This window comes from Mus caroli, unplaced genomic scaffold (genome assembly GCF_978045245.1).
Source record: "Mus caroli unplaced genomic scaffold, Mus_caroli_1 scaffold_2, whole genome shotgun sequence".
In the NCBI taxonomy this organism is placed as follows: Eukaryota; Metazoa; Chordata; class Mammalia; order Rodentia; family Muridae; genus Mus; species Mus caroli.
In genome coordinates this window covers 151,884,805-151,897,158 of record NW_028227257.1, presented here as the reverse complement: position 1 = coordinate 151,897,158, position 12,354 = coordinate 151,884,805, and the positions used below count along the sequence as shown (strand labels likewise).

At 48.9% G+C, this 12,354-nt stretch overlaps 1 protein-coding gene across 2 annotated transcripts in view; it reads right to left on the bottom strand.

Moving 5' to 3' along the window:
• Positions 1-12,354, bottom strand: part of Cfap77 (cilia and flagella associated protein 77) — a 127,733-nt gene extending 115,379 nt beyond the window's left edge. For both annotated transcript variants that reach the window (XM_021156178.2, XM_021156179.2), the window contains exon 1: positions 11,928-12,354. In XM_021156178.2, the coding sequence (XP_021011837.1) occupies positions 11,928-12,122 (195 nt within the window). In that variant the 5' untranslated portion in view covers positions 12,123-12,354. The remainder of the gene's footprint in view (positions 1-11,927) is intronic.

The following is a 12,354-nucleotide window of genomic DNA, read 5'->3' as shown; positions in this document are numbered from 1 at the left end:
AATCAGTTCTTTCTTTCTCTCTGGCACCTAGGGATCAAAGTTGGGCCTTCAGGTTTGATGGCAAGTGCCTTTACCCACTGCACCAGGTCAACAGGACTTGGTGCTACCCCTCAAAGTCTTAATAAGCATGGCGGGAAAGGATGGAAGAGAGGAAAGGAGGGAGGGACAGAGGGAATTAGGGAGAGAGGGAGGGAATGGCTTGACCCTTGAGAGGCTCTTGATAAATGGCAGCCATTGCTGTCCCTAATTTCTTCTGACTTGGTTTATACATTGGTTGTAGGCCGGTGCTTCAGAGTCCCCACTTTGGCTTGAAGCCTGGCTCCTCTGACTTTAAGCAAGTTGTGTGAACTCCGTAAGCCTCAGCTTCCTGTCTGTAAATGGGAACGGCAGGACTGCCACATTTACGATTGTTACAAAGGCACAAGGGACATGATGTGTCAAAAGAGCCAGTTTGTCTCAGCATGGAGTACTCTATCACCAGTATTGCTGCTACCAGATCCAGTGGTCTCTAGCCAAGAGCTCAAGGCTCTGGGCTCAGCCTCTTCTGAGAACTCCCACTCTAGAAAAAGCCAAACCAGGAGCACCCTGCCCCAAGGGCTGCTGAAGGAAGCTCAGGAGCATGGGGTAGATGCCGGCTTTCCTTTAGTTAGAAGAGTTCTTAAAAGATTTACTTAAGCCTCTGAATTCATGCCCACTGGGTACCTCCAGAACAGGCAAAAAATCTTCAGTGACAGTTTATAAAGCTTTGGAAGCAACCAGAGTGCTCAGCCCAAAGGGACCCTCAGGATTTCTCCAGAAGGTTCTCTCAGATTGCTGGGGACATTCAGAATGTCTCAGACTTGGAACTTGCGAAAGGGAAACAGTGGAAGACTATGACTGTAAGCCATCAGCATGGCAGTGTCCCGCCACCATTCAGCTTCCCACTGCAAACCTAAAGAGATAACAGAATGCAATCAACACACCCACCTCAGCAGTCGCACAGTGACCTGTCTGTCACCAGTTGGCCAGTCCCTTCAGTGCAGGTGCCAGGCACAGCTGGGACAGTTGTTGCTTTCTGGACCTGGCTCTGGGGCCTTTGGATTCTGCATCCTTTATTCCTTAGCTTTGGGCTCTATGAGTCTTTCCAGGCCTGAGCTTCCTGCACAGCCATGCCTTAATTCTTTCTGTCCCCAGAAGCTAGTAGTGGCCACCCTGTCCTCCTCTTGTTCCAGGACTCCAGATTATCCCTGAATCTGCTTTCACAAAACCTCTTTCTTACTTGGCCTCGCAGGATCTCCTCTCCTGAGCCCCCAAACACAACGCAGATACCCACTCTTCTCAAAGGTCAGTCTTTTAAAAGCCTAGAAGTGGGTCTAGCCCCTGGTAGCAGGTCCCTCACAACCCTTGTCCTGAAGAACTCTAGGCTTACTGTTGGTTCTCCAGGGCCTCATGAGTTGTCTGGTATGGAGACAATGGCTATCTTGTCCAAGGAGGTGCCACTGATGGACAGATGGCTAAGGACAGACATTTGGTATAACATTATAACTTTTGGCAAATGCTGAGCAGGCAAAGTTAGTGTGGGCTCAGGGAGGCTGCCAGGGGAAGAGGAAATTCAGTGCAAGAAACAAGACTGACAGACAGTGAGTGACTTACAAGTAGACCATGAGCTAGCTCACCACTGTGGTCCCAGGGCCAGGCACACCTAAATCAGAGGGAGTGTGTGACACCACCTAGCCAGGAGAGGAACAAAGGATTCCCTGGTGTTACTGTCCCGTGCACCCTCCACCCCACCACACCACACATACGATCCCCTCTCCTGAAACACTTTTCTCCTCCAGTCAAAACTGACTTACCCTGCGTGGTGACTAATGAAGCACCCGCTTCAGCCCCACTCACTAGCTCAGGGCCTCTCCCAAGCTACTGAACATGACTTCTGAAACTATCTGTCATTTTGCATTCTGTCGGTGTGGCTCGGTCTGGAGAGTGCTTGCCTGGCATGCACAACACTCTGAGTTGAGTCCTCATCCAAATAAAATGGAGCTCTGCAGCACATGCCTGCAATCCAGCACTCAGGAAGTGGGGGCCAGAGAATCAGGCATTCAGAGTCATCCTTAACTACGTGGTGAGTTCAAGCCCAGTCTTGACTCTATGAAACCCAAAAGAAAAGAAAAGAAACAGGGATCCCAAATCTGCCTTCAGAATCCCCTTCTGTTCTTACCGCTCCAGGCCCCAGCACACACACCTAATCTTCCTGCAAGACCTTGCCTTCCCTTCCTGCTGCCTGAAGCCCTGAACAGAGACCCCCACACCCTGTCCTCCCCCACTGTATCTTCTAAGCCTCTGCTGTTGCTTCTTGTCTGTCTTCTGCCTATGGCTGTGAGCTCCGTGAGGGCAATGCCAAGATCCTGTACCCAGACGTACAAGGCATGCTTGGAAAGGAAATGATGGCTAAAGTAGCAGATGAATTAATGTATCATGTTCTACCGCCTCTTTAATAGCGCTCACGGACTCAGAGTGGAGGTTCCGTCCTTCTTGCTGCACAATTCTCTTACTTGCTTCACCTGCACAACTCTCGATATCTTTGTCCAGACCAGATTCTCCCCAGTTACCCCCCTGTCCCGTCTGTCAACCCCAGCCCAGCTGTTCAGTCCTTTCTGCTCCTGCCTCAGCTCCTGCCTTGGCCTCCCTCTCCTCTCCCTCCACCCACTCAGTTCCAATCTTTGAAGACTGGGGATTCCTCAGTAAAGACCATCAGCTCTCCAGATACAACTTTAACCCTTGCGTTTCCAGTCATGTCTTCACATTGCTCACTGACTGATGAATTAATTAGCAATTTCAAATGCCTGCCACACCAAGTCAAACCACCACAGAAATGAACCTCTGTTGCTGATTGGTTTTGTTTATTTTTGCAGGGCTAACAATAGAACCAGGGTCTCACAAGCTAAGCAAGTATTCAAACAGTGAGCTCCACCCCAGCCCTCAGCATCTGTGTTCTTAAAAGATCTGCTAGGAGACAGAGGGAAAATAGAAACACAATTTGACAGATTTCAAACAATGGCCCCTTAAGGTGGTGACATGGCCTAATTCACTCTGGTCCACAGAGAGGAATCCATACAGCCACTGGCAGACCTCCGAGTGAATGCTTCGGTCTCTCTCTGCACTCTCTGGGCATCCTAACTTTGGGATAGGCTGTGGCATCCCAGCATCTGCCAACTGGTACGTTTTCTGGAGCAGTATACTGTCACACACAAATGACCAGCCACCTGGCAGCAGTGTGGCCATCCACACCTTGAAATCAAAGAGCTTCTTAGGGTGCGCTTTGAATCTCTTAGACAAGACACAAAGGAGGCTGCTGGTCAACACAAAGGAACTCAGCTCACAAGCTTCAGAGTTCGTCGGCCTTCTGGATATGTATTGTTTGGTTCCTATAAAAGATCAACACTCCCTCTTTTCGGGTCATCACGTATTTTCTGCAATCCTTTTGACAGACCCTTCCCCCTTCTGGGCGTTGTCCATGCTGACCTTTGGGCTCACTGACCCATGCCTGTTTCTTGACACCCCCACCCCAATGTGCCTTCAGATTACTGGGTAGGACATTACAGCTGTTTTCCTTCTAGCGTTTATTCCTGCTTCCCTGCAATGTGGTATTTAGAGCCACAATGAACCTGCTGCCTCTGCTGTGCGGCGCCCGCCCACTGTGAGCTCGGTTTTTCTACGCTGCGTCAATTCTGTGTTTCAAGTCTTAACTTAGTTTGTGCAGAGCGAAATAGGATCCTGGGAGTTGGTAAGGCAGAGACGTGAAGCTCATACCCCGATCAGTGATTGCTCAACAAACCAGGCTCTCTGCTAATTAGTTTACTTAATGAGTTATTGAGCCACCTGTAAGATGGCTGAAAAAAAATGATTTTCTTAAATTGCAATGTGGGCAGGAATTGAGGCAGACAAGCTTCAGACAAACGCATCTCTAAGGGGAAGAAAATAGATTAAAGGGAGTTTCTGTGAGTTTACATTGGGTTTTCAAGAGGCTATGGTGAACTATGAACAAGCCAGCCTTTTGCTTATGGCTTCTACTTCAAGCTTTCTCAGCCTCGAAGTGAATTTTGGAGACTGATTCCTTGCTGTGGGTGGGAGGGTCTGGTTTTACATTTTGACAAACCAAATAGCATTCATGATGTCCATCCAGTAATTGGGGACCAGCCCCGCCTCCTCCTCTGTTTCACTAATCAAAAAACAAAAAAGGCTTGGCAGTGGTGGCACACGCCTTTAAACCCAGCACTGGGGAGGCAGAGGAAACCCTGTCTTGAAAAACAAAACAAACAAACAAACAAACAAACAAACAAACAAAAAATTGTGAAACTTTTGGGGCTGGAGAGATGGCTCAGCGGTTAAGAGCACTGACTGCTGTTCCGGAGGTCCTGAGTTCAAATCCCAGTAACCACATGGTAGCTCACAACTATCTGTAATGAGATCTGATTCCCTCTTCTGGTGTTTGAAGACAGCTACAGTGTACTTACATATAATAAATAAAATAAATATTTTTTTTTAAAAAGGTTCCAGAAGTGCGTGCCCTGGAGTCCGTTGATCTCCAAAGCGCGCGTCGCTGAGTGAAACTGGCCTCAGTTGGGTACCATCAATGCCAACTTCATGGTTTCTGTGATGCAGCATCCCATTTAAGCCAGTCGTCATTAGAACCTGGACACGTGGGAAAGATAAGTCCCAGTAATAGTTGTCATCAGGCTTAAGCAGGGTGTACTGTCAGCTCTAGGGTGGTAGAGTGACAGATAGATTGAGTGACAGTGTCAATCACAGTGCACAGTGACACAAGCCTAAGCACTGGTAAACATGTCTCACTGTAAGCTCCCTGTACTTAGACTCAACAGACTCAATGCTAGTTTTAGATTTAAAAAAAAAAAAAAAGTATGGGTGTGTACCTGTGTGAGCATATGTGTACCACATGTACGCAGGTGCCTGAGACCAGAAGAGCCAGTCAGGTCCCCCAGAGCCACCTGATGTGGGTACTGGGAACCAAACCCTGGTCCTCTATGAGCTCCTGGTATGTTCTCTGAACTGCTGAGCCATCTCTCCAGCCTTTAGCATTTACCTAACATCGCCAGTTGAGAACACAAGGGTTACCTTCCTTGTGGTCAGAAAACCAAGCTTTACAATGTGCCCTCTAGGGACACCCATGGCTGGCCACAGCCTGCTGGTCCTCACGACTCTCCCATGACCAGGTCTCCTCACCAAAGGAAGAAAAGAGTCTCAGAGGTGAGCCCCACCCCCACCCACCAGAGGTGGCAGAAGTCACTGGCTGGGGTTTGTTGGTTGCGGGAGCCACTCTGCTGGCCTTTCTCTCCATGAGGGAACTGAAGTTTCATACCTACCCAGCCAAGCTGGAATTGTCCAAATAGGCTTCATTTGCACAGATGGAAGAACTTTAAAGAGAAACCAGGGGGCATTTGCATTTAAAGTTGAACCGTAACGGACAGGCGCTTGGGAAGTTAGTTTCCTTGATGTTTGTTTGTTTGTTTGTTTGTGGCGACCAGTGAGAGATGGATCACAGTTACTATATTTGCTAAAACCCGCCAGAGGCTGCACATTCTAAGTGTCGTGCTCCCCTTGGCTTTGCCCATCCGTCCTGCAGGTTGCTAGGGAGGGAGAAGAGTCCAGCAGGCCATCGCTGGGTTTAACAGCTCCGAGTCTCAAAGGCTAGGACAAAGCTCTGTGGCAAGAGTGGGAAGTCTCAGATTGGGAAAGGTTCGGTCTTCCTTAGGTGAGACACATTTGTAAGTATCCCAAACAGGACTGGAACTCCGACAGTCCAGAGTGAGACCAAAGAGCACACTTAATATATTACAGAGCCCAGATGAGCATCTCATACAGGATGCATTTAATGATGCTTGCTTTCTTCTTCAGCTCTTATACTAAGGATGCTTCAAGGGAATGATTGGTGTCTGCGTGTTTTATGGGACTGGAGATGGAGTTGGGAATTCACACACACTAGGGACAACTCTATACCCCCAGTCTAGATACATTTTAAAAAACAGAATCAGCTGGGCAGTGGTGGCGCATGCCTTTAATCCCAGCACTTGGGGGCAGGGCAGGCAGATTTCTGAGTTCAAGACCAGCCTGGTCTACAGAGTGAGTTCCAGGACAGCCAGGGCTACACAGAGAAACCCTGTCTCGAAACAAACAAACAAACAAACAAACAAACAAACAAACAAACAGAGTCAGTCCTTTGATAAGACCTCCGGAGCTTCTGGAAACCCTGGAATGCTTTGAAAACCACTGCGAAAGAAAACGGGTTTCGAGGCCTGAGATCAGTCCCTCTGATGGGTCACCACTTCCTGTGCAAACATGATAACTTGAGTTCTGTCCCTGGAACCCACACAGGGGAAAGAGAGAACTGAGTCCTGAAGGGCGCCCTCTGATCACCACATAAATAAACAAAGCCAGAAGAACCTGAGTTACACAGCAATCAACACTTGAGTCCAGAACATTCCCAACGGCGTTAGGGTGACTGCTCACTGGTCCACAGAGGTCTCGGAGTTCTCCCTAAAAGGATCAGCCTTCCCTTCAAGCCCCATCGATGTTCTGAGGGTCACATCATCACAGGGTGGCTGGGTTCAGTAGGAAGAGCCCCGTTTTGAGGTCTCCTCTTCATTCTTGCACCTCCTTGTGCTAAGAGACAAAGCAGAAAGATGGCTGTGCAGCTAGGCCAGGGCTGTGAGGAGCCAGTGGGCGGGCGGCAATTCTCTCTGGAATGGCCAGAGATCTGATCTGTGCCTCATTTGCCAGTCTCTGAGGGATGAGACTGGGCATCACCCAGCCAGAAGGAAGCTTTTATTTAAAACAAGAAAGGGGACAGCCATGCTTTTTTAAAAACAAGGTGGCTGGAGACCCCACAAGGTGGCTTGTAATCCCAGCTCTCGGGCGGTGGAGATGGGTGACTCTCTGGAGCTCCCTGGCCAGCCAGCTTAGCCTAGTTCTAGGCTAGTAAAATCCTGTCTCAAAAAAACAAGGTGGGGGGGGGGGGCTGGAGAGGTGGCTCAGCAGTTAAGAACACTGACTGCTCTTCCAGAGGTCCTGAGTTCAATTCCCAGCAGCCACATGGTGGCTCACAACCATCTGTAATGAGATCTGACGCCCTCTTCCGGTGCATCTGAAGATAACTACAGTGTACTTACATATAATAAAATAAATAAATCTTTAAAAAAAAAAAAAAAAAGCAAAAACCCAAGGTGGATGGCTTCTGAGAAACAAACACCTGAAGTTGACTTCTGGCCTCTACACATACACACACAAACATGAACACAGGTGTGCACACATGTAAATACACATGCAGTTAGAGACTAAAAGAATGAGTAGTTGAGAGAGGGAGTCGGGAAAGAGGAGAAGATAAGGATGAGGAGGGAAGAGGGAAAGGAGGGAGCAGACGGAGGAGGAGGAAGAGGAGAGGGGAGAAGGGGAGGAGAGGGGAGGGGCGGGGGAGAGGGTAAGAAGGGGGAGGATGGGGGGGAGGGAGAAACTGAGAAAACAAGGATGGATAAACCACAGCAGTGCATCCCACCCAGGCTGTACCACAAGGATAGTTTTTTAATTCGTCTCTAACATTTCATTTCCTCCTATTACACTGTAATTGAATGTAAAGGACCCGAGCGACCACAGCCATATTCTCTTTGGCAGGCAAACCACACACAGTCTTTTCCCACCATGTAATGAAAACATGGGTATCTTTGTGCAACCAGCTTTGGACGGCCTGCCTTCTTAATGCCCATCTCTGTCTCTGTGCTTATGCCTGCCAGCATTAATATTTATTAGAGGCGTTAGGCTATTAGTGGGCATGGTGCGCCTGCCTGGCTTTGTAGAGCATCCAATTTGAACACACTTGCTCTGGATAAACACTTCCCCGTGCTGGTAATGATAACTCAGCGCAGCCCTGAGTCTTATGAACTAGAACTTGAGTTGAAGTGAACAGCCCCTAATGCTCAGAATCTCCGCAGGGGTGGAACATCTTTCCACAGAGGGCTGGCTTCTCCAGGCTCCTCACTCAGGCTCCCTGTCCCCAAAACTGAATGTTCTAGGCTTGTAGTTCACTGGAAAACTCAGAGGAGGTGATCTGTTACATTGCTTGACTTATTTTGCATGTGTGCCTGTGTTTTGTCACGTGTGTGTCCCTGTTCGTATCTCTGTGTGCCTCTATGCCTGTACGTATGATTCTATGTGTGCCCTCGTATCTATGTGTGGATCTCATCCCTCCAGCTAAATCCTGTAAAGTCCCTGTGGGCAGGGGCTGAGTTTTGAACTTGTTTCTATGCCCCCCACCCCAGCTTAGGATGGCTCTAGGCATCTAATAAACATTTAAGAAGTTAGTTCTTGACTCTTGTCAAGTCCTAAGAAAGTATTGATCACTTCTGCAGGGATGCTGACTGAGAGGATGCTGGGATCGGATTCGTTTGTAAACACTTCCGACTGCCTGTTATATGGGATGTGACAAACCTGGGTGGCCCTTGATTAATTAGTCATGGCTTGTGGCCAAAATAGCATGAGATTGTAAGTCAGGAGACCAGATACCAGGATACATGAGCACCCCAGGATGAGTGCCTTGCCCTGGCTGAAGGCCTACCTAAGCCTCCCAAAAGGAGATACATTTGATGTCAGCAAGCTTCCTACTAGCCTCAAATGCTTGATTCTATGACTTTATTTTACAAATGTACGATCTTCTTATTTGTGACATAAACCCCCACAGGAACAAAAAAACAAAGTCGGTAATAAATTATGAAAAAAATCAGGTGCCCTGATCATTTGTACGTTCCGAGGGTGCTGGATTCAGTCAATCCCACCCCTGTACTGCAGCCTGCCTCTCTGGGGCGACAGAAGACTCAAAGCTGTCAGTGGAGCAAACTGTGCCGTCTCTCCCCGTAATTGTATTGACAGGATATCAGCCAAGTTGCTGCGGCGGGAAGGGTATGCTCTGACAGGTTTTGTGAGGGAGCCTCGAAGGCTATTGTGGCAGGATTCTATGTTGAGTTTCTGGATTCTAGGGAAATGAGAAGCTGGGTTCTTTCTCAATTTAATTTTAGGCTTCCCAGAGAGTTGCGCGGAAGGAAAGCTGGCTGGCTGCACAGCACTTGACAATGGAGAAGCCCTTGCCAATGAAAACTATTTACATTATTTTTTGTGGTTGCATAAAACACCATCTTGACTCAATTAATTGCCATTAAATCAGCAGTTGGCTTGGGTTTCAGGACGCGACCAGCTGCTGAGTGTTTATAGATAAAACACCTGCTAGCAAACCTGAGGTTTCTCCTTTTCCTCTGATTGCCGTGGCTTCATGAAGTCATGGTTTTGAATAACTGATGCAGATACAGTCTGGTAAATTCCACGGGTAGAAAATACTAGGGTTAGGTTTCTTCAGTCAGTGTCTCTGCATTTGAAGTAGAAAATGAAGGAGGAGGAAGAAGAGGAGGAGGGGGAGGAGGAGGGGGGGAAGGGGAAGAAAAGGAGGGGGGAGGAGGGAGAAGAAACAAACAATTGTGGGACCTATCCATGAGGAGAGTCAATATTTCCAGGGTGCTGGATTCCTCTCATAGAGATGTACTTCTTTAGGCCCAGGAACAGACAAGGTTAAAATACACCTCAGTTCCCAGTATTTCCCCAAAGACACCCAGACCCAAGAGCACCCACATGATGAGGAAGCTATTCACCCCAACAGTGGGGCCAGCAAAACCGGCACCCCTTTAAAGGAACCTACGAATCAAACTCAATCAAAATGACAGAACTGTATACATATTTTTTGATGTTCTAAAATCCTAACTACTTGTAATATTTCCATTTTCTTTAAGTCTCCCCCACCCCGTGTTTCAGAATTCAATTTGTTTTTTCACATAGAGAAAGCTGTGCTGGGCTTTTAGGCGTGGCTTTTAAGCCAGCTCTATCAGAACCTGGCATCAAAGCCTTGCAGACATTTCCCCATGCACTGGTTTATAAGGAGTATCTGCAACAGGGAGAAGCTGGCTTCTTTTTTATATTCTCTCTATGGCAACTTTTATTCAGGCTGAGTTTTGACGGAAGATCTTACAGGAAAGGGTAAATACTGAATGCGGACATCATCATCCTAACAGTTAGCTGAGCTTCAAACACCAAAAACAATTGGAGGAAAAGACTGCCCCCTGCTGCCACTTGTACGAGAGTGTCCCAAGCCCTGTCACCAAAGCGCATCAGGATGTGGCCCCTGCCATTGGTCACCAGGGACCAGGACAGCCTGAAAACAGAACCCCACTGGTGGATCAATCATCACTTATATTTTTAAAAACATGATCATTCCTAAACTCCAGCTCTAGAAACAGGGATAGAATTCCTCCTGGCGGCTGTTAAGTTAGCGCCACCTACAGACCAAATGCTGCCTTTGATTAACCAGGGAGAAGGCAAAGGGGAAGGGGGGCGGCATTCACATATTGTATTTACACGCATTGTAGTTTATATGCCTACATTACAAATGCTAAACATATAGTGAGCAATATATAACACATGCGTGGTCTATATATATATACAAGTGCATGCAGTTATACATATATATGTGCCACCTGGAGTGAACATTACACAAGAATTCACTGTGGAAGTGACTCTATAATGCCCTTCCTCTCATATAAGGAGCTGCACACTAGTGACACCTGATTAAAGCAATGTTGGACTTGATGCACCAGGGCAGGGAGATAAGGAGGGGGGACTGCCCTCTCAGAGGGGAGGGGAAGATGGAGGACAGGGGTCGGGAGAGGGCAGCATTTGGGAGATAGATATAGACAGCTAAAAGCACTGTTGGAACATTATCAGTACACCCATTGATAGGCCTTGATTTCCTAAGGCAGTGAATTCCAACTCTCTGTCCCAGGTACCTGCTAAGATCAGAAATCCAAGAAGTAAGCAAAACCTGTCCCACTGTGGAGACATCTCAGAGGGGCCAGTGCTAAGGATGCTGCTGCATGGGTTCACTGTATCTAGCTTCTGTCCTCCTGGGAGCATTAATTAGCCCAGAAAGGTCTAACAATATAGGTCTGTCTATAGTCAGAGAACCCATCAGCGTGCCCATCCCTCTACGGAACCTGGAAAGCGAGCTCAATTTTTAGAAGCACACTGCCCTCTAGCGGCGCAAGATAAATTTGCTCCACTAAACTTCAACTTTACTTTTTCTGTCTCCCGGCGCCTAAAGAGGCAGAGCCACGGCCTCGTGTAGGTTTTTGGTTTTTTGTTTGTTTGTTTGTTTGTTGTTTTGGTTTTTCGAGACAGGGTTTTTCTATAGCCCTGGCTGTCCTGGAACTCACTTTGTAGACCAGGCTGGTCTCGATCTCAGAAATCCGCCTGCCTCTGCCTCCCAAGTGCTGGGATTAAAGGTGTGCGCCACCACGCCCGGCCCAAGTGTAGTTTTTAGCCAGACAGGAAAACAGACAAAAGTGCGGAGGACCAGCACTGAAAGGGAAAGTGATCTGTCTATAAACGCTGCTCCCACGCGAGTGCCAGCCACGCCTCCTAGAGGGCTTTGAATCCCACACCCCCAGCACACTTAGGATGGTGATGTGATACTTTCGCGACAGTCAGTCCCAGAGCACCTGCTGCATAGTAGACAAGAGGTGCTGGGGAAGATGGGTCTTGGGTGGCAAGGGCATGGATGGGTGCCTGAGACCTGTCTGTCGCCCTGTGGGTACGAGCCCCGTAGAGATTGACCTATCCATAGTCTTTCCCAGTAGTGGGGAAAGACCCCGCTAATGTGTGCCACTTGAGGACACTGAGGTTCCTGGACTGGCTACGACTGCAGAGGGTCCAGGCCTGTTTCACCCAGAGCAAGTTTCCTACACTGCGCCCAAACCCTGGGCCCCGGGCCCGAGAGTTCAGCAGCTGGAACCCATCGGCGGCGTCGGTGCCCGCGAAGGGGACGATCGCGCCCGGGCGCTCACCTTGACGATGAGCGGGTTCTGAAACATGGAATCACGCACGACCCCCAGCCTTTCGTTCTCCATGCCCGTGCGGATGTCGACCACCGTCAGCGGCCGTCGGGGCGGCGGACAGATCTGGCTGACCGTGCGATGCACTGGCTGCTTCTTCTTTTTCCATCCCGTGAGGTCTTTCCGGGGTTTCGCCGGATCAGGCATCCCGGGGGCCTCCGGGATCAGACTTTGGCTGCAAAGCCCACAGAGTTCTGCGCTGTATGAGGACCCCAGCCCCGAGCGAGCGCGCGCTCCGGGCTGCACCACGGGGACCCTGGGGTGCACCTCGCGGCAAGGCAGGCTCCGGAGCAGAGCGCGCCCACCTGCGGAGCCTCTGTCCAAAGCTTAAACCCCGCCAGTTCTTCAGAGTGATTTGGGCACCTCGCAGCAGACTGAG